The sequence below is a fragment of the Ornithodoros turicata genome, chromosome 2 (genome assembly GCF_037126465.1).
Source record: "Ornithodoros turicata isolate Travis chromosome 2, ASM3712646v1, whole genome shotgun sequence".
Classification (NCBI taxonomy): domain Eukaryota; kingdom Metazoa; phylum Arthropoda; class Arachnida; order Ixodida; family Argasidae; genus Ornithodoros; species Ornithodoros turicata.
The window spans coordinates 70,016,066-70,042,110 of NC_088202.1; the positions used below are offsets into that span (position 1 = coordinate 70,016,066).

At 45.6% G+C, this 26,045-nt stretch overlaps 2 protein-coding genes across 9 annotated transcripts in view; one reads left to right on the forward strand and one right to left on the reverse strand.

The window, feature by feature from the left end:
* Window positions 1-26,045, forward strand: part of LOC135385549 (diacylglycerol kinase 1-like) — a 479,846-nt gene that overhangs the window by 209,635 nt on the left and 244,166 nt on the right. The window lies entirely within an intron of this gene.
* On the reverse strand, window positions 3,816-24,627 carry LOC135383693 (O-acyltransferase like protein-like). The gene is made up of 7 exons (XM_064613058.1): window positions 24,466-24,627; window positions 21,654-21,733; window positions 18,795-18,911; window positions 18,552-18,675; window positions 13,838-14,024; window positions 4,927-5,069; window positions 3,816-4,005 (listed from the first exon to the last, which is right to left on the reverse strand). Exons 1-7 carry the CDS (start codon window positions 24,613-24,615, stop codon window positions 3,820-3,822), a joined length of 987 nt encoding a protein of 328 aa, XP_064469128.1. The 5' UTR covers window positions 24,616-24,627; the 3' UTR covers window positions 3,816-3,819.

Genomic DNA, 26,045 nt, shown 5'->3' on the forward strand with positions numbered 1-26,045 from the left:
AAAAAATCGCGATATATGGTACTCGCGAACACAGCTTGATGTTTACCCCGCGAATGGGAACAGCCCTGGCATTGCGAAATTAAATCATCGAGAATAATTTCGCAAATGACTGAATGCGCGATTCACGAAAATTAATACATCGCGAATCAAAATACGTTTCAGTATCCCTTTAAGCCAGAAGAGCTTTGCGTGTGCACGTGATGTGTGCACGTTGCGTGTGCAAAGCGCCTCTACGCCTCTGGGTGTCACTGAATGTTCTTTTCTGGTTAAGCCGTCTTCCGATCCGACTTTCCGCAGTCTTAAAAATATAAATTAAGGTGCAGGCGGGTCCAACCGGAGAGGAGGGTGAAGAGCGCGAGAAGTACTCCGACTTGTGGGTATAGGAGTGCGGGAGCTCCACACTCTGCAAAAGCCAAAACGAGATGTCCCGTTTAGTAAAAAGGAGCCCTATCAGTCTTGAAATAGAGGGGGGGGGGGGCGCAAATAGCTGTAAATGTACTCAGAGAAAAAGTGTGGTGCATTGATTGATTGACTACATTAACCATATAAAATTTCTCCAATCTAGAAAACACGCACGCAAGCGAGCCAACGCTTGATGTTTACGAGTCTCATACTATTTGTTATTTCTCCTTTATTGGAAACGGTCATAATCGTGCAGGAGGACACAAATAGGCGACAAAACATTTTCTTTACAACTTCTACTACAATGTCACACCTCAGTCCTATTTGATGTCTGGCATATGGGTGTCGGAATAAATGGTCCTAAAATATATGACCCTCCCCCCACGCCCAGAAAAGAAAAAAAAGAGCTATGGCAGTAAAAAAAAGAGTCGCAGTCGGTAAATATGTGAGCGATACCGTTCGGTGAGTTCTTGTCCGATAAGCGATTGTCTGCACCCTGGTGAACCTCATTCCGATAAAAATTAATTCCCAGGGGCGCTAATGGAATTGAATCGGGATTTACCGAAACAGTCAGATGCCACGATTGAAAATAGGTCAGTGGTTTGACATATCTCCTTTGTTCTGGAGTTGAGTGAACAGTGATTAACGAACATCTAGGAGAAACGATAAATTGTTTTATGGCTCACGCGTCTAGCATGTAAAGTTCACCAGAATAGCATTTTTTTCTGGACCATTTTCTCCTTCACCCATACACATGGTATCCACCATGTGCGAAATCATTATTCGGCATGAAACGGACGTAATCGCAAGCAGCACAATGTACAGAAAGTCGAGTGCAGTAGGGGGTGAACCGGTAGGTGGAAGGCCTTGAACAGACTCGTGAAACTAGAGAACATTGATAAGACACATACCGTCCACCCTTATTGCACTCGACTTTCAGTACATTGTGCTGTTTGGGATCTTTAAATTTCCTTATCAACTTACCTTACCCCAAGCAGCACAATGTACTGAAAGCCGAGTGCAATAGGGGTGGACGGGTAGGTGGAAGGCCTTGAACAGACTTGTGAAACTAAAGAACGTTGATAAAACACATACCGGCCACCCCTATTGCACTCGACTTTCAGTACATTGTGCTGCTTGGGACCTTGCTACAATTTACCTAGACGTTCCGTGTCGGCCGTCGCTTTCCATGCTGGAGGTCGTCATTCTACTCAATGTACAGCACTAGGGTGTAGGATAAAATGGTCCAGGAGCGCATCAAGGAGTGATGATAAAGTGTGCTGGCCACGTTTTTCCTTCTGATGTCGCAGCTTAGATCAAACGTTACCTACGCTGCGGATTAATTTTTGTCTGTGGGTTCATTAAAACTGACTTTTCTGTGAATTGACTTCTGGCTTTGTAATCTTCATGCACTACAAGAACACACAAACATTACAAACAACAGTGTCCTTTCAACAAACAAGAACAAATATATTCTTACAATGCAGTGAGGAGGTTTTCCACTCTAGGAGTTGAGCGCTCCCCCATACCTAGAGGGTCTAATATGATTGATGACAATGCCTTTATATACCTCGTTCAATGACATCCAGCTGTTACTGTTCATTAACATCAGTGTTAATTAGAAAAATGTCTCTCAATTTCAACAAATAATGAGGACGAATGATAGGCATGACTAGCTATGATCTGTTTCCTCAGCTGTTCACAACGGCGCTCCTGTATTTTTCGGTGCACGGAACCCCACTTGACCATTATTTCCGCGCACCCAACCAAGGACAGCTTTTTCCGGAACCCCATTTCCCCGAATGTACGCTTGAGGTAGTGTGATGTAGCGGGGTGTAGGAAAAATCGTCCCCGGAAAAAACGTCCCCCGGAAAAAATGCCCCCCGGAGAAATCATCCCCGCAAGAAAAGCGTGCCCAGCTGTGGGTAGCCCCTCAACGTCATGGTGAACTGTCAAAAGCAAGCCTGAACTAACCTAACCTCTGAAAACTCATCTAGGATCCAGTTCTAACCTAGGTTCCCACCGGGGATGATTTCTCCGGGGTCGTTTTTTCCGGGGACGATTTTTCCGGAATCCAGTGTAGCGCGAGGTTGATAGAAAGCTTCTCTTCCTATATTAATTACCCCAATAGTCGTACCTTATTATTACTGTAGCGCTGAGTCACACCCAATTGCGCCACAAGAAAATATTGGTGTTTCCGCGCGATAACTTTGCTATTTGACAGTCTATTGCCTATTCAATTGAAGTGTCATAACAGTGACCACTGCTATAATTTAATGTAGGTTAGCCGATAGAGTAAATTGCTGTGGTATTGTTTCCACTGATGTCTATTTTACTCGTCAGCCAAATGAGTTTCCGACCAAACAAACGTATCCCCCCCCCCCCGACACACACACACAAGGCGAAGACTGAAGCTGGCTTTTTAGCAGCTGTCGGACGACGCATTTAACAAAAATTGATTTAAAACGCTTTATTATTCACTGCTTCACCCAGTGGAAAGGATGAAAATAAATTATGAAACTGTCAGGGTGGGCTCATGGGTAAATGGAACGGGATGAGCAAATGTCCGGTGAGCAGTTGTCCGCTCCTCCTCAATAACATAACCCAGATGTGGCGAGAGTGATAGATGATAATTAATTCTGACCAAACTATCTACTGACAGACTACAAAAAATATACAGCATATGTTGGAATATTAAGATACGTATACGGATCAGCATAGGAAGTAGCGCTCACTTTATTTTATGTCCTCCCTTTGCCAGTCTAACGTGTGTAGCTTCGCGATTATTGATATGTGTTCGGTTTGGAAGAAACATCTATTCGATTAGGAATTCGAACGTGGAATTGCATGTTTGATTTGGAGTTCGAATAGAATATACGACTACTCGCTTCGGTTGACCTTTCCTTTTTTCCCCTTTTTTCTTCAATACATCTTCATATCCCCCCACCCTGTGTTTATTCACACTGTAGTGAAAACTCCAACCAACCAATTTTGGTATTTTTTTGTACTTCATTTACGTGTTCAGAAAAATGGCTTGAGAAAACCAATAATTTTTCCTGAAGCGACAAAGCGCATTTCCGAACGCTATCCAACAAGACCAATCTCGTGAAAATCGGTTCATTATTTGCTGAAAGAGAGTGCAAAGTTTGTCCTATACATGGGACCGCCGGAGGTGGTATCCCCTCTTAAGCTGCTACTATCGTCATCATCACCACCACCACCATCTGTGTTTTAAGGATGTGGAATACGCGGTGTATTGATACCTTTCTCGAAGATAACTGTATACTTCGTTTCCATTACGTGCAATTCGCGCAATCAATCAGTTTTCCGACATCATCGTGCAGTTGAGCTTCCAGTGTGTCGTGTGGACATTGGAGTCACAAAATATATTAGACATGTGCGGTTTCTGTGGGAGTATTAAATATTTTTATTTCTTTTGTCGCGATGCTGGCGGTCGCTTTCCTCTTCCTGTGATCTGCCTGTCTGTTCTACCATCCGACGCTCGATGCACGAGACAACGAGAGCGATAGGCTTCTCAATGGTGGCATGAAAAAACCACGCGGCCACGAAGCTGAATATCCAGTTCCCTGCTACCATGCTCGCCTGCAAAGGGATAATACATTCGTACACCTAAAATATGTTATTCTTAGGAGTGGTCGTGCAAGTACAAATACTAAGATACACTATTGCCCAAGTAGCACATGCATTGAATGCCGAGGTGCGTAGTGACGTCAGTGCGCCGCCTCAGTTCACTGCACATTCGCTGTTTTTGCACACCGTGCTGCCAGGATGCCACGTTATGATAGTCGGTGCGCACGAAGTGTTCACGAGGTATTTCTCTTCCTCCGTTTTATTGTCGTTTACGTTAAATATATTTCTCAACTCAATCTCACGGGCACTGGTGTACGCTTTCTTTTTTACAGTGGATTCGGTCGGTCAGTTAGTTCGAAGCATGCCAGATCAAAAAAAAAAGAAACGAACACTAGCCAGCGCGTAAAAATATATAAAAGCCAACACAATTTGCTCCATGCGTTAACAAATGACTTGCAATATACATAATACCGCGTACAGATCAACACTTGCATATTTCAAACCGGAGCCGTCTCATGAATGCCAACCAGATTGAAAACCTCTCAGGCGGACAGTACAAATCCGAGCTTAGAGCCATCGAGGAATTGCTCGGCACTCGCGAAATGCCGCAGGACTGACATTACACATTTAGGAGTCAAGGTTCGCCTAATGCAGTGCTGTGTTCGCTTGTGGCCCGTTGGGTCTTTGCGTAGACCCACTGGTCAGCTTATTTCGAGCGCGTCGCTCGATGAAGCTCGCATGGCATATTTCATGGAGTCAACGAACCGAGAAAAAGTGATTTCACTTCAATGTTCAGGGCTCCATGAATCATACAAGGTTTATCCAGAAGAGAAAGGGAGGGGCTGTCGCCAAACGTTTAGGGAGAGGGTCTAGATGGAAGGATCATGATAGGTCACTTATTCAAAGGAATGGTGCTCACAAGTAGGAACTCACCATGTGAAATGATTTTCCACTTATTCTGCTCCGGAGGCTTAGCCACTGAAAATACACTATAAAATCGTGGATGAGATATGCGCTGAAGGACAGTTTGCTGAACGGCTGCCACATTTTCCAAGAGAGGACGCTTGTTATGAATCCTGTAACACGTAACGACGGTTCAGTAAAGTGAAGGTTGCCACCATAGGTTGAGAAGTTACCCGTCAAAAAAAAACTCGTTACAAGTTAAGTTACCGTGTGAAAAATGTAACTATGTTAATAACGAAGTTCTTCTGCCTGAAATGTAACTCGCAGTTACGGAGTTACTTAGAGAAAATAACGAGTTACTTCCAAGTTACTTCGGACACAAAATAGCACTACACAGGTGTAGCCCGCGTGAGCAGTTGAGTTCGACCGTGAATTGCCTGCAGAGGAGTACAACAGGTAGTAGCTCATAAGCACCAAATGCTCATAACCTCCAAACGCTCAAAACCTCCAAACGCCCATATGCACCGAAAAAAAGTTGGTGGTTTGGATCCAGGACAATTGCTCACCGGATAATTGCTCACCGGACAGTTGCTCACCAGACAATTGCTCACCGGACAATTGCTCACCAAAGAACTGCTGAGACAATTGCTCACCAGAGAACCGCTGAAGCCGGATAATTGCTCACCGCGCCTCTTTCACCGCACTTATATGCAATTTTATTTTGCGTTTTTATGTGATGTGATTTTATTTATTGTTTATGGCGCTCATATACTTGACTTTTTTATGTTAGCTGAATTTGGGTTACCTCGAAATAAAGTGATCGAAATCCCCATTGCAAAATACACTACAGTAAATAAATGTTATCTGACTATAAAATGCACAGTCGCGCGCGAGAAACTGTCAACAGCGAACTTAGACTAACCTGGACATAGCAATGCAAACACTGAACTTGGACTAACCTAATACGTGCAGTTCAGTCGTGTCCGCCCTGCTAAGCCAATCGGGCGCTAAAATGTGGCTTGCGTTCGCTAAACCGACTTGGACAGACATAGAAAATTCATGAATTTGAGTGGTAAAATAGAGATGTGTTCTTAAATCTCCCCCGGCTTGTGTCTTGGAAGACCCTGGTGACGCAGACATGGGCGTACCGAGAGGGGAGCAAGGTCATTTGTGAAAATTTTGCACCCTCTATTCATAGGTCATAATTTTTTCTAATACTATGAACCTGTGAACACCCGCACAGTCCGCAGCGTCCGCCCCAGGGAAGGAGGTGGATGCACGCTTTGCCCCCTGGATGCACTTTGCTGTCCACCCCTTGGAAAAAACTCCTATAGGAACGCCCCATGGACGCAGGTCCTGACAAAGACGCTTCAGGCGTGCCTGGAAGTGGACGACCTCTTGCCTCATCCTCTTCACTGGTGGATTTCCTAGATCTATTTGAAGCAACTTAGACAGCTAAAAAAGAAGTTCAGCTAACATAAAAAAGTCAAGCGCCATAGACGCGAAATAAAATCACAATATAAGTGTGGTGAAAGAGGCGGTGAGTAATTGCCCGGCTTCAACGGTTCTGTGGTGAGCAATTGTCCGGCCCCAGTAGTTTTTTGGTGGGCAATTGTCCGGTGAGCAATTGGCCGGTGAGCAACTGTCCGGTGAGCAATTGTCCAGTGAGCAATCGTCCGCGCCCCCGAATGCTCCTATGCACCGAAAGGCGGGAGACCACAAAGGACGGGTCTTCCTCTCCCGCATTTGGGAACAAGGTCATAGGGTGAGAAAGGTGGAATGAATGGCGACTACCTAGGCCGCTTAATGTGTCAGTTTGAAGTTTATGTAACAGCTTGGTCCTGCTTGTATGTAGTCAGAACGAATTTTTACGGACATTTATTTTTATGTTGATAAACGAAGTTTATGAAGTTCGAATTTGACGGAATGTGTGGGTTTGAATGGGGTTATCGTGAGTCAACGGGTGTTTGAACGTGACAAACACGTCCGCCATAGTGTCCGCCCATTTGGTCGAACGCCGTTTGGTCGAATGCCGTCGCCGCTTGGTCGAAAACCGTTTGATCGAAGGCCGGCTGATCGACGCCGTTTGTTCGAAAGACGTTTGTTCGAAGGGAGTTCAAAACTGCATGCACTGTGTCATCCGCACCTCTTTTTCTGTAACTCGAGCATACGGAGCGGGCAATCAGTGTACTCTGCTTTTTCTTCTTTGCTTCTTCTTCTTTTTTTTTTTTTGCAGGGAGACCACTGGTTACTTGCAGACGTTTGTAATTTACGAACCAGTCTGACACATGTTGAAGAAAGTTGTTCACATGTTGTGTTGTGTTGTGTTGTTGTGCACATTCAACAGGAATAGATCATCGAAAAATGTCATTAATTTTTTATATATTCGCCAAAAATGTTTAATACTTGAAATCAAAGAGTTGGGGGATTAACATGTATGGCATGTTTAGTCACTATATGTCAGAGCGGAAAAGCCTATCAGGTTGTCGAACGGGCTATAGGGTGAACAACATGGGCCATTGGACCGCTTCTTGACACGAAAAAGTGGGTTAGCATGAGGAATGTGTTTACGAGCAAGCGGGTTACACACAGTTAAATGTTGCTTAGGACAACGGCATTTAGAACTCCGGCTTTTTTATTTTTATTTTTTTCAACACTCCAACTGAACCAATAAAAAATCGATCAAACGACCACTGCCGTTTCGATTTTCGACGAAATGTCTTTCGACCAAATCATATGTCGGCACAGTTCCTTTAGAAGTCGACCAGGATGCACATTCCCCCTAGGCCGTCAGTCGTGACGTTGCCCACCTCTGTGAGGCCAACAACGGCGAGGCCTTTCATCGTCACCACAGTGAATTAAATTCGCCTACCTGAGGTAGAGTGTGGCTGACAAAACGTCTAAGAGAAAATGTGGCCGATGAACGGATATCAACATGGAACGCCGTCTACTCCATAGCGCCTTAAGCTACATAAACGAGTAAACATAAGAGAAAACGAGTAGTAAAAATAAACTAAAGAAATAACACTAAACTGAATATATGTTAGAGGTTCAACGATAACACCCAGTGAGCTTGAACTAGCGGTGCAGGAAGGAGGATTGACGATGCACAGCGTCGCAGTCAGGCACTGGCGTCATCGTATGGTTCTGTAGCATTCGCTACAGTTCCACAGTATATGAAGTCTGCGTGAAGCGTACATTAGAAGTAGTTTTGGCATGTGCTATAACGTGTCTGTTTTTGCATGTTCTTGCCTGTTAGGTGTTTTTTTGGGTCTAAATACCTGTCTATTTTCATGGTTTTGGCACGTAAATTTCCGAGTTCTACTTATAAGAGTAAGTAATGTTGTTCTTGAATGCCTGAAACGGTGGGCAAACAGAAATGAGTTGAAAACCAATCATCCAAAGAACCAAGCCAGTCATCTTCCAGACCGAAGAGAGAATAACTATAGGAGCGAGAATGTGTAGAGCATGTTGGATGGAGTTCCGGAAAAAAATAGTCCCGGAAAAATTGGTCCCTGGTTGCGTGGCGGAAGAAATGGTCCCGCGCGGTTCCGTGCGCCCAAAAATACAGGAGCGTCGTTGTGGACATCTGATAAACCGGATCATAGCCAATCGAGTGCTATCATTCGCACTCCTCATTTGTTCGAAATTGGAAGACATGCTTTTTTTAATTAACATTAATCTTAATGAACAATAAATGCTGCACGCCATTTAATGAGGAACATAAAAGTGGTTCCATTTCCTGCACCGCTTCCGCTTGTATTGTACAACTTGCGTCTGTTCTTTGTGTTCCTCTCTTTATTTTACGGGGTACAGACAACGCGACAAGATCAGGAAGCAGTTCTGCAATGTCTGCTACCTTCTCCTAAAAGTGAAAAAAAAAAAAAAAAAAAAGAAGAGTCCTCTTTCTGCAGAACGAAAATTCAAATCTCAGTTCTTTCTTATTCTCACTTATCAGGCCATATCTTCTGTTTTGTCGACCAACTCGTGGAGTGGTAAAAGTTGTTTGGATTTCTGTAAAACGCTAACAACATGGGGCAGTATCAATGGGAACTTGAACTGAAGAATCGCAGCAAAAATTTTGAAGTAAAAATGCTACACATCGATGCCAGCGAACTTATAATGGAATATCGTTTTGTGTCATTGAGAAAAAGAGAGGACGCCAAACAAAGAGACACCAAACAATTTTTGACGTACACATACAAGAAAGCCTCCAGGAGATATATCTGAATCCTTGCATTTGCATCAGGATTCTATTTTCTGACCACACCAGCTACTGTCGCTGATGCTGAAAGAAGCCTCAGCACAATGAAACTGACCGGTCAAGAATATCCTGCGCTCAACCATAAGCGATGTTACGCTTTCTGAGTTCGTAGTCAACCGAAAACATGATTATCATATCTCTAGACTATGACGCATTGATTAACCAACTTGCGAAGAACAAGGCTCGAAAGAAGGGTTTTGTGCAAATGTTCACTGCAGGCCTATGTATGCATAATATAAACCCTATATAAATATCGTATTCCAGCTTCTGCATTGTAAGTGAACCCGGACATATATATGTTCGGAGGGGACCACGCTCTTTGTTGCTACAGCCCTGGGAGCCTAGTGTCTTTTGAGCTAGAATCAAGTCTTTTGTCCTAGGCTGCCTAATTGTCTATGAAAATAAAGCTCAAATTGAGATCCATAAACGAGAAGGCGCTATTCGTTCTGGCTACATACAAGCAGGACCAAGCTGTTACATAAACTTCAAACTGACACATTAATAAAGGGACGGTCTCGTACCCCCTGCCCCTTTCATAAAGTGTACCATTCGATTGCCCTTTGTTGAAAATGCAATGCTGCTAATTTACCCGACAAAACACGCCACAGTTATTAAATAACCGAATTAAATTGATAAAGATTGCAGAGCATGCCGCGATCTGTGTTGGCAACAATAAGAACGGCCACGTCGCCCTGCGGGTAAGTCTGTGATAAGTCCGTGATAAGTCCGCGGGTAAGTCGATGATACAGAAATCGTCTGCTTTTGCGCGCGCTAGTGCATCGGCGTGAGCGGACGACTTTCAGAACTTACTGGGCACCGCGGCAACTCTCGTACATTTTCTTTCAGTTCTCAGGTGAAAAACGCGCATTCTAAGTAGTGGCAAGCATGGTGGTTCAGAACAACTATGTTAATCCTAAGAGACAAGTTAAAAGTCGCAGAACAACCCCATCCACAATCACAAATCTGAAGTCGCTAGCCATCGGCGCGCGCGGTCGCATTTTAGCTCCGACCAAAAATATATTACGCGCGCTTCCATTACACTCCCCGTTGTACACTGATCATGCTTCGAAATGAAGTGTCGCTGACGACGTACATGGAGAAGGAGTACGTGTTTATTTAAAAACCGCATTAAATACTCGCGGAAAGAAAACACGTGACTGAGCTTCCACATATCCGATTGTGCGCCACATTATGGGAGACCCCACAGTCAATGCTCGGACTACATTCTCCACTCGCGGAGGTATATGCCTGAGTGTCCCCATTTCGAGAGCAAAGGGGATTACTCAACCCAAGGTGCTTCTGCAAGTTACAATTACCATGAATGACAACGACGACGCACCCGCAGGCCGACGTCATACGTGACGTATGCATGAGAGAAGCGCAGCTTTCGTCGTCTGCTCTTACGGCACGTTTCGACAAATTCCTCGAAAACGACTTGGTTATTCCGAATGATACTTTGACGGTTGTATGTGTACAGTACTCGTGAAACTAGTTTTGGCTAAGTTTCGGAATCGCCCCGGCTGTACGAGACCGTCCCTTTAAGCGGCTTTGGTAGTCGCCATTCATTCCACCTTTCTCACCCAATCACCTTGTTCCAAATGCGGGAGAGGAAGACCCTGCCTTTGTGGCCGCCCGCCTTTCGGTGCATATGAGCATTCGGATGTTCTGGACGTTTGGTGCTTATGAGCGGCTTCTCCCCTCCTGCTCATTTCCACCAAACGCTCAAAGCCACCAACTTTTTTTCGGTGCATATGAGCGTTTGGAGGTTTTGAGCGTTTGGAGGTTATGAGCATTTGGTGCATATGAGGCACAACCACTGAATAGAATACTGTCATTGATTGAATATCACGTTTTGTGCTATAAAATGCCATGAAAGAACCGGAGAGAAAGCAATAAAATCAAGAAAATATGTGGACGTGAGTGAAAAGCGAATTAAAAGTAACTTGGAACTTAGCTTCAGTTACTTTAGCAAAGTTACCTGAAAAAGAAACGAGTTCCTCTGAAAGTTACCATGGCGCAAAAATGACGAGTTAAGTTACAAGTTACCAAAAAAAGGAACTTAGTTACAGTAACGAGTTACTTGTAACGAGTTACCTCGAACTCTGGTTGCCACGACCTGTGTGCTGTCTCAAGGAAACTTAGTGAACCGTTTTCGATCAAAAGACCCTGAACCGTTCGCCGTCAATGCGTCCGCGCATCTGCGTCCGAACCATTAGCAAGTTTATCAACTGCTCTTCCTTCCGGAGGCGCTGGAACCATTTGCGAAACGCGTACGAAACAGTTCAAAGAGATCGTGGCTAAGGGAAGTGTATCGGGGGGCGGGATAACAGCTTCAACTGCGAATCGCAACGGGACATGTACAATACAGCCAGGTTATGTTCTGCTAGTTAAGGGGGAGCCCTATAGAAAAAAAAAAAAAGGTTTAGTACTTATACCCTTGAGGTGGTGACGGGCTGTCACGTACGTTAGTCCAAAAATGAGTTAAGGTTCAACCTCTTGAATGGGTGGCAATACTAAACCCTGTTGGCAGGGTGTAACATTACCTTCCCACACAGACGTTGCGAGCCGAGAGTGTGCGCTACACTCGAGGAGTTAACGAGCGGCGTTAAACCCGAACACGAGAGGGCGACGCCATTGAGGCGGTAAACGAGGAGGTTACCGCATTTTCAAACCCATTTTTTTTAACAGTGTAACGTAATTGAAACAGATATGTCAAGCAGGAGTATTTCACTCCAAACAACTCCCCTGCGTGTCCTTCCGCGACATATTTCAGGAGTTATCCGTCATTATTATCAGCTGCGTCACGGAAAAGGAATTCGCGCTTTGAGCCGTGCTCAAAAGGCTTGGTCTTATTTCGCGTTGGATGGAGGAGGATATAGCAAACCACATAAAGTTGGTTATTACGCCGCAGCCCAACATGTCTGAAATGCGAAGAATGTTTCAATTTTTTTGACTAGGAGTAAACTTTACTGTGCTTGGCATTCGCGCCTTCTATTCAAGCAAGAGATGACTGTGCAGAGATGGGCGTGAAAGACATTGTGCGATGCGCTTCCTGATACGCCCCATAACATGTTTAAGTTAGGCTAGGCATAACGAAATACCACTCGCTACAAAGGCAGAAGCTGAGCAAGGCTTTTGGGGGAGGCCTTTGTAGCAGGTGTATCGCTGTTATGGAGCCACTCACCGGTTGTAAGATTAAAGTTATGTCCGACTGCGAGGTATGTACGGATGCTGGATGCAAAAATTTCCTGTCAGGAAAAGTTCCGTAGATTCGGAGATAATCCAGAAGAGCGATCTACACGTGAACACGTCGTTGCCTTAGGGGTTTGAATGATGTAAACAAAAGCACTACAGGTGTGACACACAATGATCTGTCCCTGTAGCAACCCGCAAGCGGTGGCAACATCGTCATCTTGTCCTGGTACAGGCAACATCATTTTGAGGTCATATGACCTTGTTTTTAGGCCCGTTGCAGCGCCGACAGACATTTCCTCGTCAGCGAAAAATCATTAGATGAACGTATTTTGCTCGTGTAAGGTTACACTGTGCTTCTTACTCGACGTCAGCTCATCACATCAGCTGAGTGAGCCTTGGTACCGGCGTCGTTATCGCTTCGCTGTGAACGGCGAGCAGTAGAGGTCATATTCGCAAGCCTATGTTGTTGACGTGCAAAAATATTGGATAAACCTCATTGGTGTCGATCGGAAGGTGTTACAAAACGATGCATAGAAGCGGCGGTCGCTTTGTTTAGAAACGGTTCGGCCGCATATCATGGGCGCCGCCATTTAAATGGTCACATGTATGATGAGGATGTCGTTTGCAGTCAGCGGGGCTAGGACCTATCCAGGATGCATTGCTTTCACCTGTCACGCTCTTTTCTCTGGACGGATACGTTAGGGCCCTGCACGAGCCCGGGCACCCGACCCGGCCTGCGGACCATGCTTCTTATTTGCTGTGTGCTCCGGGCCGGGACGAGCCCGGGCCAATAAACATGTTTCCGAGAGTGTGGCTCGGCCGGGATACGCAGCTAATTTAACACAATGGTGGACTATTAGTTGGTATCATCATGCGCTTGTGTCATTCCTGGGCATATATTTGCAAAGACAAGCAAAGGACACTGCATTATGCGTATGATTCGACCCTCTAGAACCTTCTCAACGCCACATCAGATTGCTCCTGACTCCTCACATATTTCACAATCACGTTCACAGAGCTTGGTGAGAGGGGTAGGGATTGGGAGAAGGAGTTTGTCGACAACATCCTCTACCTCTACAAAAGCTTGTAGTGTAAGCATAACGCGCTTGCCCGCGTGCGTTCTGGATTTGATTTGGTTTCGTGCTGTTGTGGTGTTAAACCGCCAGTTCTTCTAGGTTTGTGGCCTTGCTTCCTCTTCTTATAAATTGACCTGTAAATTTGTTTGATAAACGCTAGAAACGCGTAAGTCACGGCTGGAAATGCTATAGGCCGGGCTCTATTCGCTGAGTCACCGGACCGGGCCGGGCTCTACTACCGGGCCGAGCCAGCCGCGTAAAATCAGGAAGGCCCGGGCCGGGTCCGGAAAAGTCGGCCCATGCAGAGCTCTAGGATACGTGGTAGGGCAACCCTGTGATTAGCACGCGCGTCACTTCACACTTACCCTTCGTACTGAAGAATTGAGATGATCTGAATATCGCATACCTCCTCTGCCAGTAAGGCAAGCAAATATCAGCCAAGAAACACCCAGACTGAACAGGAAGCGATGCGTTGCGGCGAACAGGGCTGTAGTGGCAGTCGATGGAATATTGTTCGGGACCCACATTTTGGAGCCAAACAGAGCGAAGGACATGCCAAGTACAGACGCCAGCCACAGGACCGCTTGCAAACTCTGAAGCATTACATTCGTAGTGAGTTAGAAACGCGTAGTGCTTGAAATGGGGTGCAGCTGTCCCTTGCTACATTGATACACTTCAATACGACGTAACACGTTAACCGTTGGTCTAAAACGGAAATGTTGGCTGTTGAATACGGCACTTTATTGCGCTGACAATTTTATGTTTGTGTTTTTACTTCCGCGCATGTCATTCGATGTGTGGACGTGCCACTCTCTGCTTGAAGAGCAGCGACATACCTACAACGAATGACAAATTAATGTTAATCAATAATCACGCCATGTGGAGTTTCTTTGCAGCATTATCGACAGAGCGAAGGAAGAAGAAAACACAAATAAAACCGAATATAGAAGGCATATGTTGGCTTGTATATAGTGATTTCAATACCCTAGATAACCCCCTCCTCCCATCTGCACCCAGGGCACAAACCTTCACCGGATACCACCGGATACACACTCAGAGCCAACCGGCATTTAGAAAAACGCGGTTCCGCTTCCTGATTTGTTGAAAATGGAAGGATACGCCGTTTTGTGGCAATTTGGCTATATGTTAATTGCCACAGAAATGCCCCACTCTCTCATCGAATACTGTTACCACAGCGATAATTGTTCTATTCGCCGCAATGGATGCCACGTTGTGCGGTGAAGTTCTGCTTCTAGATTGTGTGTAAACGCTGGCATATTTCGCTTGGTGGAATTCGGTATACTGCAACAGTGCCCCATCGCACAGGGCTGAGACACACAGTTATTCTGATATGACAAGGATAATACGCTGGCTGTAAATAGTGCGTGTAGTTAATCAGTTAGGTAGTTAGCTAGTAAATTAGTGAAATAGGATAAACATCGAAGCTTTCAGCGGCCCACCATGGGTGGTGGTGGTGGTGGTGGTGGTAGGGCTTGCCGTTGTCGGCCTCACGTATGTGGGCAACGTCACGACTCACGCCCTGGGGTGCCCACCATGGGTGCTATCTGCTCCATTGCAAAAGCTGTATTGCTATTGCAAGCTGCGAATCAGAACTTTTCAGCGGGATCCCTCACATGCTCACGCGCTCTCAAGCAATGGAGCGGGAAAACAAAACAACACACTACAGATCTTTTAATACGGTGTCGGCAGTTCACACTAAAAGGGAGTTCGCTCTTATTGTTCACAATACAGTTGTGAAACCAGTCTCACTTAGTAAGGCTACCAGCAGACTGATTGCCTTATGTTGATTGCGCGGCGTATTTCAAAGACCCAATAAATGAGCCAGCTCCACCGGGCGGTCAATCATGCGTAAAGCGCCGGCAAGGAGTGACTGTCTCTCTGATCTGAATTGGCTTCACTCCAGCAAGACATGACCGCCGTCGTCCACCACGTCACACCCGGGGCACGACGGAGACTCAACGAGACCCATCCTGTGCAGTAAAGAACGGCAGAATCGGACGCCAGCTCGAAGACGGTGAATAAGAGTCTCAGCAGATCGGGGTACGCCACTAAGCATGAAAAATCGTAAGTTGGGGTCCATCTGTCGTAGAACATTCAGGTTACGACCACTATGTGCAAACCACATCGCAGTCGACGATAAACGTCGTACGCGACGCTGCGTAGTAGTCGGCCGGCATCGTGCGCTATGAATGGGATAGCACGACATTATAGATCATACTATGTGCCTCTGTAGCGAGACATCATTATCATCGAGTCGGCATTTTCATTGCCAGGGCTACCGCAGTGGCTGGGTATCCACTGGGACGTAACCTCGTGACCGTCCTGGACAACAGCGTCGTGAACAAGAAGGGCATCATACACCATCGAAGCGCACGATGAGTACGGGTCGCGGGTGCGTTGCGCAGATAGAGCGACTTTGGTGTCGCAGTACACGACCCAACGATGTATAGAAGAGCTTGGGTAATGGCGTAGATCTCCGCAGCAGCAGACGATGACACGTGGGATAGACTATAGCGCCATTCAACGCCTCTCTCGGGCACCACAATGGCGGATGAAGAAGTGTCCGATGTACATGACCTATCCGTGCAGACATGACAGTGGCCACTGTGCAGCTCTGCCTTCATCCCCAGGACTGTGATGACATCCGCATTGGCGACTCGCTTACTTGAACATTCAGGCGCAGTGAGGGATATAACTGGGTCCCATAATATCCATGGTGCCATTGGGGGTGCAGGTGGTTCAAAGTTTGTGGGTATAGCTGGTCTACGTGTTGGGAGACGAGCGAGTGAAACTTGGAGTCGCACCGGCCATTAAGCTTCCGGAGTAGTGGATGTTTTTCTTAACGAGTCAGCAGACGCAGGCAACGTCGCAGCGTCTCTTACACCCTCAGGGGTTGTACAGGCGGTTCATTTCCTTCCACAAATCTGCAACAGTCTGAAGCTGTGAAGTGTGTACAAGTCTGAAGTAGTGCGTGTAATGCTTAACGTGCTCTTAAAGGGGCATTACGTGCTAAGATTCGTACGCTGTCTCTCTCCCTTCACAAGAAGAGCGACAACGCGGACAGGCCTCTGATCCCCTCGAACGACCTCCCGCGATGATTGAAAAATCGTGTGCGGAGACCAGTGAGAGAGCGCTCCGCATTGTCAGCCTAAGAGGGAAAGGGTGAGGCAAAGCGTAAGGTGCAGATTTTTTTCGCTCTTAAAGGGTCCGTTCCAGTCGATTTCGAAGCTTTTGTGTCATTTTATTCCACGTGGACCACGACCACGGTATCGAAAATCCGAGTGGCGTAGTTTGACTGTTATTCGATGGAATATGTGACAAGAGCAGACGCCAGATGTTGAGAGCATGCCGGAATTCACTGTCTGGAAACATGAGAAAACGTCACTCCCCCAGAACCAATGAGGGCGCGACCTTGACAAAAGAAATGCAGCGGCCATGCGGGCGTCTCACAGAGTTGCGGGGCGTCTGGACGGCGCCTTTCCCCTCTGAGTGCCACCCTCTTACTCCTCCACTTAGGGAGTGACGTCACGCCGCCGAAGTCTTTGCGGTTGCGGAAGCAGCGCTGATCTTTAAAATTCGCTTATTTAATATACAGGGTGTTTCACCTAAGGTGATAATTCTAACTGGCGATGTACTCGTCGGAGGATTGTGGGACCTTCTGCAATTACCTTCTAGAAACTTTTGCCACAATTTAGGAAGGCTTTGGACAATTTTTAATTGAGTGAAATTTATTAATTTTTTTCAATTGAACTTTGAAAATTGCCAGGCGAACCTCACTATTTTTTTTACAGAAATATGAAGTCCTCCACGGATAACCACAGACCCAACAAAAATGATGCATAGTATCGCAACAGAAATAGTCGAAAAAAAAAATTGTGAAACTCACGCTTTAGCCCCGCCTGCTTGATTTTCGCAAAGAAGCGCGCGCCAAGTGTCCGCCTCTTATTTTACCTTTCTTTCCCCCGCTTTGCTGGTGACTACCGTCTTATCACAAGGAAGGAAAAACAAATGAAGGCGGGGACACCTCCTCCTGTAGACGCACATGTCGCGCGCGCGTCTTTGCGAAAATCAAGCAGGCGGGGCTAAAGCGTGATTTTCACTACTTTTTTTCGACTATTTCTGTTGCGATACTGTGCATGGTTTTTGTTGGGTCTGTGGTTATCCGTGGAGGTATTTCTGTAAAAAAAAAAAAAAGTGAGGTTCGCTTAGCAATTTTCAAAGTTCAATTGAAAAAAATAAATTTCCCGCAATTGAAAATTGTCCAAAGCCTTCCTCAATGGTGGCAAAAGTTTCCAGAAGGTAATTGCAGAAAGTCGCACAGTCCTCTGGCGAGTATATCGCCAGTTATAATTTTTAATCACGTTAGGTGAAACACCCTGTATAAGCACTTTTCGGACGAAAAAAATAGCCAAGCAGATTGTCGGCCGAAGCCGAACATAGTACACTCTTAAAAATGAACTTCACCGCACAGCACGCTCCTAGTCAACCATAATCTCGAATGATATTGTGATCTGCCTTGATTTGTTGAAAACAAGAGGCGTAGGTCTTTTTTTGTGACACTTATGTTGTTCATAATTGTTACAAAAAAGGCGTATGCCTCCCGTTTTCAACAAATCAGGGGAGATAATGGCATTATTTGAGATGATGATTGGCCAGGAGCGCGCTATGCGGTGAAGATCATTTCTAAGGGTGTGGTATTGGCTTCATAGAAGGGATTCCGGATGCGACTGTCCCTTTAAAACAGAACTTCACCACATAATACGCTGGCGTCCAACCGTTGCACAGAATGATACTGTTAGCACACCTGATATCTGGAACCCTAAACCTTTTCGCGACAGCTATCATACTGCATAAGTGTCACAAAAAAGCATTCGCCTTTCCTTTTTTTTTCTTCTTAATAAACACATACCCCCGGCCCCCAATTCGCCTCTCGTCTCCTACAAAGCAGGAGAGGGAAACGCGATGTCATGTGGGGGGATGATGGTTGGCTAGAACCTGTAGAAGCGTCTTACTCTAGTCCTTGACATTTATCGCACAAATTATCGTGGGTTGCCCTTCCGCATGTTGGCGAGTGAAGAGAGTGTAATGAAAACATTTACTTTTCCGGGTCGCCAAGCCCCGTGCCTTGAGTAATGAAATCCTGTTAGGATTCCTAGGACGTACGAAGGGAAGTGAGCGTGCGGCGTGTAGTAGATCTTCCAAATTTTTGAAGCAGACCGGAACCTGAAGAAAGACGGAACGTCGTCAGTGTTATTTCTCTTTCGAGGCGTGACTTCCATCAGAGGCTGGGATAAGGGTTATGGATCCATAAAAAAGGGAGCTGCTGTATAAAAATGGCTCACGGTACGAGAGGCACAAAGTAGAGCAGCCCAGCTGGAAGATCCATGAGCTCAGTTTGAACGTAGGTCAGAACCATGGCCCCCAGCGCTAAGGCGATTAGGGCGCTCTGTCTTCCTGTCCTGGAACAGCAAATAGGAAAGGCAGGGAGGATAAATCCGGAAGAGCAAGTGAGCAAAAATGCGTAAATGTCAGCCCTTGCAACGCATACAATCCGAATAAGCCTGTGGGGTTCTCGGTAGAGTTCACCACTTTGAACGACGGCTGCACGTTTTGCATACCGAAAGATTTTCCACATGCGTTTACTTCTGGTTCGAGAGTTGCTGAAGCATTTTTGTAGCCACGTGATAATAGCTGTCTTCGATTGCGAAAAAGTGCACGGGCAGTATAGGGGGTGCAAGCGAAGTGCACAGCAAGCGCCCTCGTGCATACTATACTAGACCTCAATTGAATAGAAAAATGTGAGCCTTTACTTGCTGTCACAGACGTCTTCTCTCTGTCACAAGTTTCCAATGACTGTTGTCATATTAATTGTCTCGATGAACAAGAACCGGCCTGTAGCCGCAAACAATAATTGCTAATATACAGGACGATGATAAAACATCGCTGCCACGTCCCACAGCTACACTATCTACGTTGTCTGCCCCACGGTGCACGAAACGTTGCACGGACGTCGGAGGGGATGCAGCATTTACGTGAACTCGTGCTGCACTCCCGCGGCACTTTTTCCAATCAAGTGGCGCGGTGTAGCGGTAAGGCTGCACCTCCGCTGAATCGAATACAGGAACCTCACCGTGTGCACAAGCTCACAAAGTGCAGCCCAATCGAAGACAGCTAAATTTCACTCATATTATGGGAGGATTACATGACATTACATTACATGGGAGGATTACTAAATATGTCGGAAAGGCCAGTTTGCAAAAATAAGCCTTATCGGAAGACGCAAAACATTGCTATATGCCTGCGCATTTCAAGTAGACGTGGGAGTGAAAATTTGATGCTATTTAGATAATTCCGGTGGTCATATGACACTTGTTCAACGTTTAAAATCTATTTTGCATGCGTTCTGTAATTTGGAAATTGTTTGCACTGATTATATAAACTCGCATATTGATCGTTCAAACTAAAAAGAGAACATTCCAAAACAGTGCAAGTGGACGTCATTGAACTGGTGCAGCAGATTTGTAGGCAACTCGAGTGTAGAGCGGAGAGCGAAACACAAGAGTCGGACGTTCAATATTCCCTTGGCATGTAGCGCTTCGAACGTATGGGCAATTTCCAAAATTACAATTCGTTCGTCGTCTGCCTGCAAAGAGATAGATGTCTCATTCGTTCGGAACAATTAGGTATGCATCTCAGGGAGTGCATATGTGGCAACAAAGTAGGTTTCCTGAAACCAGCTTTAAACTTTTGCTGTAAACATCAGAAATTCGCAGTGAAAAGTGCTGCGGTTGGAGTCTGGAGAAAATGCGCTCTACACATCGCGAAATAGAGATTGTCAGTTTAAATTATGTTGATGTCAGCTTAGTTGGGACGTAAACGTGACATGCCACGCATTCTAGACAGGACCGACGCTAGAGGGCTGGCAAGCAAGTCAACCGCATTAGTCCCTGCGTGTGCGTGTGCTCAGAGGTTACAGAGACCCCTTGGTTAGGAGTGCCCCACGTCTGTTGATAAGTGTTCGTCATACCGCAAGGTACAAGCAGATGCTTTCAACGTTCAATTAAAAGTTAAAACGGTTTTATGTCACTGCAATGTGACAAATTCGTGGAAATATGGGACCGTACCACATCACGTCCTAGATGACAGCATGGGTGTTGATGTGATGTGATGTTATCAAGAAAAAAATTGAGATGTGAGTCGCGACAAAGTCGTATTGACTAATTGGCTAATGCAGTGATGTTCATCATGCCAATCACATTGTTTGCGTTAGGCAGCGAAATTTGTTCGGTTGGTAAAGCATAGCTAGAAAAGTGAAGAGTAAGATCCTGTCTGCGTGTGTAAAGCTGGTTGCAGAAAACTTTTGTTGGTCAGGATGTTGTTTCTTACTCAGGTAGATACAACAAGGTAAACATAACTACATTAAGACACTCACGATCGGATAAACCTAGGGATGCCATGCAGTAAACATGCACGACAACGCGAGCATTCCTCAGAGAAAACTTTTGTACGGTGCATAATGCCAAGTTTCCAAATTGACCCGTACAGCAATGAGGAATATTGTACCGAGTATTAGAAACAGATCCATAATAAACTGTAATGCATTGGAATGCCATTGATGAGAGCAATGCGATCCATGGATATTGTTGATAGCTGGACAGTCTCCGCAAATGATCTTTGCCCTAGACCCCGCGCTTGCGTAGCAGGTGCCTTTGACTTAAAACGAGAGGCAATTGAGATTGATTTATACGCGTTCGATGTAGACGTCAAAAGAAGAAGAGAAACAGGAAAAGAATGGAGAACGTAAATCTGCGCTGCAGCTTCAGAACCCTTGGTTTTAAAGCACGTCATTCATCAGTTTTAAAAGATTGTGTGAGCCTTACAAGATGACCGCCGCACCTGTGTCTCTGAGACTCTGGCTAGTCCCTTAGAACCTTCTCTATTCGTCGAACGGCCGAGCGTCCAATTTTCTGAGTATATCTTTTGTTATTTGTTCCATCGACGTATAGTGCGACTAGCACCACCCCTTGGGGATCAACGATGTACATTCGGCGGCACAAAAAATTTTCGAAACGTGATTATGGGCAGAAAAGTCGTAGTTTCCGTGTGCACATAGTTTGTAATCTATCACACGTTGGGATGATTCTGTACCGAAAGGTCATTTCATAATTCAGCTGTCATAGATATCTTGTAAGCAGCCCTACCTCTCAAGTTTCATAACGAAGTAGACAGTAAGACAGTAGAGCTGGAAGTCGACTCCGCTGTACCAGTGTTGGGGATTGCTCTGAAAAGGAGGAGAGTACATAGATAATAGGGAAAATAACTACGAACTTTTGTGCTGCCTGCCATATTTATAAATATATTTATATTTTTATTTATATATATAATATGTTTATATATTTATAAATCCACCTGCCATATTTATCGAAATCGCTTCTTACAATAAGATGTTGTAGTACCCACCACCGGTTATTACTTGGAGTGCTTGCAGTACCAAAAGAAAGCGCTATCTTCAAATTCAAGTATTTTCTTCGTGAAGCCTACATGTGCTATAGCACATGTCGTGAAGCCCCTATAGGGGCTTCCCGTACTGGGAACTTCAAGTACCTCGATCACCATATTCCTCCGACCCTAAGACGGGCATTGGGGGAGGGCTCAGAGGATAAAATACAAATAGTGCTGTTATGTTTTCCTTTATTGTAATTGGTATTCTTTTTGCAATCTTCTTGCCTGCCGAGCGCGCATATTAAACACTTTGACCAGAATTTATTCTGCTTACTGTGTCCTCATACACTCTTAAAAATGAACTTCACCACATAGCACGCTCCTAGCCAACCATCACCCCGAATGACAACGTTCTCGCCTTAGATTTGTTGAAAACGGGAGGAGGAGCCTATTTTGTGCTGTGCATAATGGCACAAAATAGGCTCCTCCTCCCGTTTTCAGCAAATCAGGGGCGAGAACGTTGTCATTCGGGATGATGGTTGGCTATGAGCGTGCTATGTGGTGAAGTTCATTTCTAAGAGTGTACTTGTACGGACATGAGCGGTAAATCTCGCCCCGAACTTGCTGAATCGCTCAACTTCCATTTAGTCATTACCGTGAACGTCGCGATGGTTGATCACTATATCAAGACCAGTCGCCTCCCGCGGACGTAGCTTGGTGAGCAAAGCGTGCGCAGGCGATTTTTTTCCCACACAAAGACTGCCATATAGGGATGACTTATTAGCGAACGCATAACAATATTCCATTGGCTAGATCGTGGGAAGACGTGAGCCGGAAGAGGGCAACGTGGGAGTACACTGTTGAAACAGAACTTCAAGACATTAGCACGCTCCTAGCCAACCATCATTCCGAATGATATCCCTCTCTGCATTGATTCGTTGAAAATGGGAGGAGGCGCCTATCTGAGACGCATTATATGCTTGTCCCAGATAGGCGCCTTCCCCCTGTTTTGAACAAATCACGACACAGAATGATATCATTCGGAATGATGGTTAGCTAAGAGCGTGCCATGTGGCGAAGTTCTGTTTTAACAGTGTAGAAAACCCTTGTTTTACGACTTTTTTTTTTGTTCGCTGATCGTTCCAACCAAAAGCGGGACAAAACACCGTCCCCGTGTAGGCCGACCGCAAAAGCGGGATTGTCCCACCTAAATCGGGACGTCTGGTCATATTATGTATGGATGATATGAGCGCCCGCAGCGTTTCGGTTGCCGCAGCAAAAGCGTCGCAAAAATGTTTTCCTACACCGGATTTCCCATGTGGCCAATGCCCTGTATATCCTGGATTGAGCGAGGAAGGTTTATCCTGTCCGCGCTTGTTCATCCCGTTAGGCTTACCCAAAGCCCGATGATCTCTTTTATCTTGCGCGATGATATCGTCTAATCCTAGAAGAATGGACGATGTGGGATATTCATGCAACTGAAGGACAGCTAGGTACAGTTTAGTAAGCAAGCAATAGTAATTCAATAGAAGTGTCGTGTGGTTATGCACGACATTTCCCTCGGTAATTTCGGCGATTTGCTGAGCGACGGAGGGTTCCATCACCACTGTGGCATTTCCATGTCTTCGTGGGCGAATAGGTGTTAGCTTACTCCAGCCGCGTGCTATCCACCGTTGTCGCGCAGAAGAATGGGACACTCGAGGCATGTGTAGACATGAAGGGAGTTGCCTCAATGCCTTGTGTAGACAATTTTTTTTCTGCTGTTCGTCATCATCACCTTAGGAGTACATGCAATGAAACTTTTATCCTGCGTGTGCTGTGGAACAAACGAACAGCTGAGACAAAAAGAAATGGCAGTCGAATAGGGCAATACTGAATGCTTAATTTCTGTTACTCATCATGGCGCGCATTAATGCTCGTATGGTTGGAGCACCACGTGGGATCTAGTGACATCGGAGAATATAATACATATCTTAGTTCTTACCGCAGCCCGTTAAGGGCGCTCAGTGAGAAGAATGACTGCTTTAGGCGCCTGAGTGTTTCCTCTTCTCTGTTATATTATGTTGAAATTTGTTCAAAGTAAAGAAAAGTCGTCATGCGAACTGCATGATTATTTTCTAAGGGACAGTTATGAGTTTTCAAAGTCTAAAGAGATTAACAACAACTACTACATGATGGCAATGACAGGGTATCCTACTCTCCGTTACTAATTTCTTTTGTTTTAAATTACCCTTTAGTTTACACCATTATTTAATTATGTGCCCGACAACGTATCAACACAGCTGAACACAGCACTTGGCAATTTGGCATACGTTGCGAATCTGGTTTTGACACTCAAGTACATTTGTTAGTGTCAGCACAAGGACGCACACCACTACAGGCGACAGAAGCCCTTGAGACCAACGAAAGCGTTCAGTCTCATTATCGTTTTGACAACCCTGGCACATACCAGACCACAACCACCACCACCGCAACAAACACATTACGATAGTGATGACATCGGTTATTTCACTGCTGGAATTGGAACCTACACCCTTACCCTAGCCGGACATACGTGAAGGAGATACTCACTATGTACTGAGGGTTCATAAAGTTGTGAACTCCACCGAGGTAATACCCCCACGTGGATGAGAACCCTTCCGCTCTGATGTCCATGAAAAATTTCCACAAAGGTCCATGGCCTTCCGTGGGGACGATTTGGTTCAGAAGTCCTACTACCATCAGTACCGGGAACAATCTGTTATAGACATCATGCACACATATACAGGTTAGTAAGTTCTTTCTCAAAATTTAGGACGTGTGCAGTATCGGCACTGTGCGGTAGACCTGAGTCACATAAATGGCCGAGTCTGAAATTATTTCGAAATAAATATCGTCTTGCCTTTGGACATGATATGTCATCTCGCCCATCTTTTACAAAAATTAAGGAAAACGACGTTACGTGTCATTGTGAACCAGTTATTCTCGGTGTTGCGCAGCAAGAGAAGTGCAAGATGAGTCACCGCTACGGTCCACTGTTCTGTGCTAACACAATGCGTCAACACCTTTTGCGTATTTCACCCATCGTCATCCCCGCCAACCTCATGTGGTCTGTGCTGTTAAACAGCCTTTAACGATACAAGTGAGCCGGAGGTGCCGACTCCACACTTGTGTAGCCACGAATTATTTGAATCCATATCCAATGCAACCCAAGTGGAAAGGCGTTGCTACACTCTTCAAAATGAACTTCACCACATAGCACGCCCCTAGCCAACCATCATCCCGAATGACAACGTTCTCGCCCCTGATTTGTTGAAAACGGGAGGCGGAGCCTATTTTGCGCCATTATGACTGCACAGAGTAGGCTTCGCCTCCCGTTTTCAACAAATCAGGGGCTAGACCGTGGTCATTCGGGATGATGGTTGGCTAGCAGCTTGCTATGTGGTGAAGTTCATTTCTAAGGGTGCAGGATCAGCAAACGTGATATTTTGCTAGGAGGTGTTGAAAACATTCAAAGAAAATATTTACCAAGGTGTCATCATTTCGCTGTACTAAATACTTAAAATACGATGCCAGGACGATTAATCGATCCGCGCACTCCACGTAAAATAACTCTACTCTGGATTAGAAGCAAGGCGCGACGTTTGAGTCCTGGATATTGTCAGCGTACACAAGGATAACTTTGAAGGCCCATTGTCCTCGTGGGGTCCGGCAGCCATCACCATCATGCTGTTATGCGACATGCAGCCGTAGGTACTCCTGTAAGCCGCGGCGTACGCGGACTACCACTAAGCCTGATCTCTGAGTTCAGTTCATTCCCCTTAACCCCTTCTTAAACACTGTTCTGCTTGACGTCTGGCCAGCCGTCCTTTTCATCTAAGCGCGAACGTCCATATAGGAACGCAAGCATTCATGTATTTTCACGAGCGACATTCTCACGGGATATTCCAGCTGAAGAAAAAGCAAAGGACTGCTCGGCGGGCAGAAGTTCTGTCGCGTGTTATTTGGAGCACTTCGAACGGGTGACAGAGTACGGCTTGGGACAAAAGTTTACGGTGCACCCGAGTTTCACATTATTTGACCATTGCAACGGCACCTTAGCAGCAATCGGGAGCATATACAGATTGTGAGAGATTGAGTATAGCGGGTCACCCGTTTCTTATTCAACCTCT

Excerpts from the sequence above, each read along its gene's own strand:
- LOC135383693 (XM_064613058.1), bottom strand. The coding sequence starts at position 24,615 with ATGGTAGTAGGACTTCTGAACCAAATCGTCCCCACGGAAGGCCATGGA. Across the intron at positions 18,912-21,653 it reads TTCGTTATGAAACTTGAGAG|GACAGGAAGACAGAGCGCCC; the intron begins GTAGGGCTGCTT and ends TTGCTGTTCCAG. Across the intron at positions 5,070-13,837 it reads TTGCCTTACTGGCAGAGGAG|GATTCATAACAAGCGTCCTC; the intron begins GTATGCGATATT and ends TACGTGTTACAG.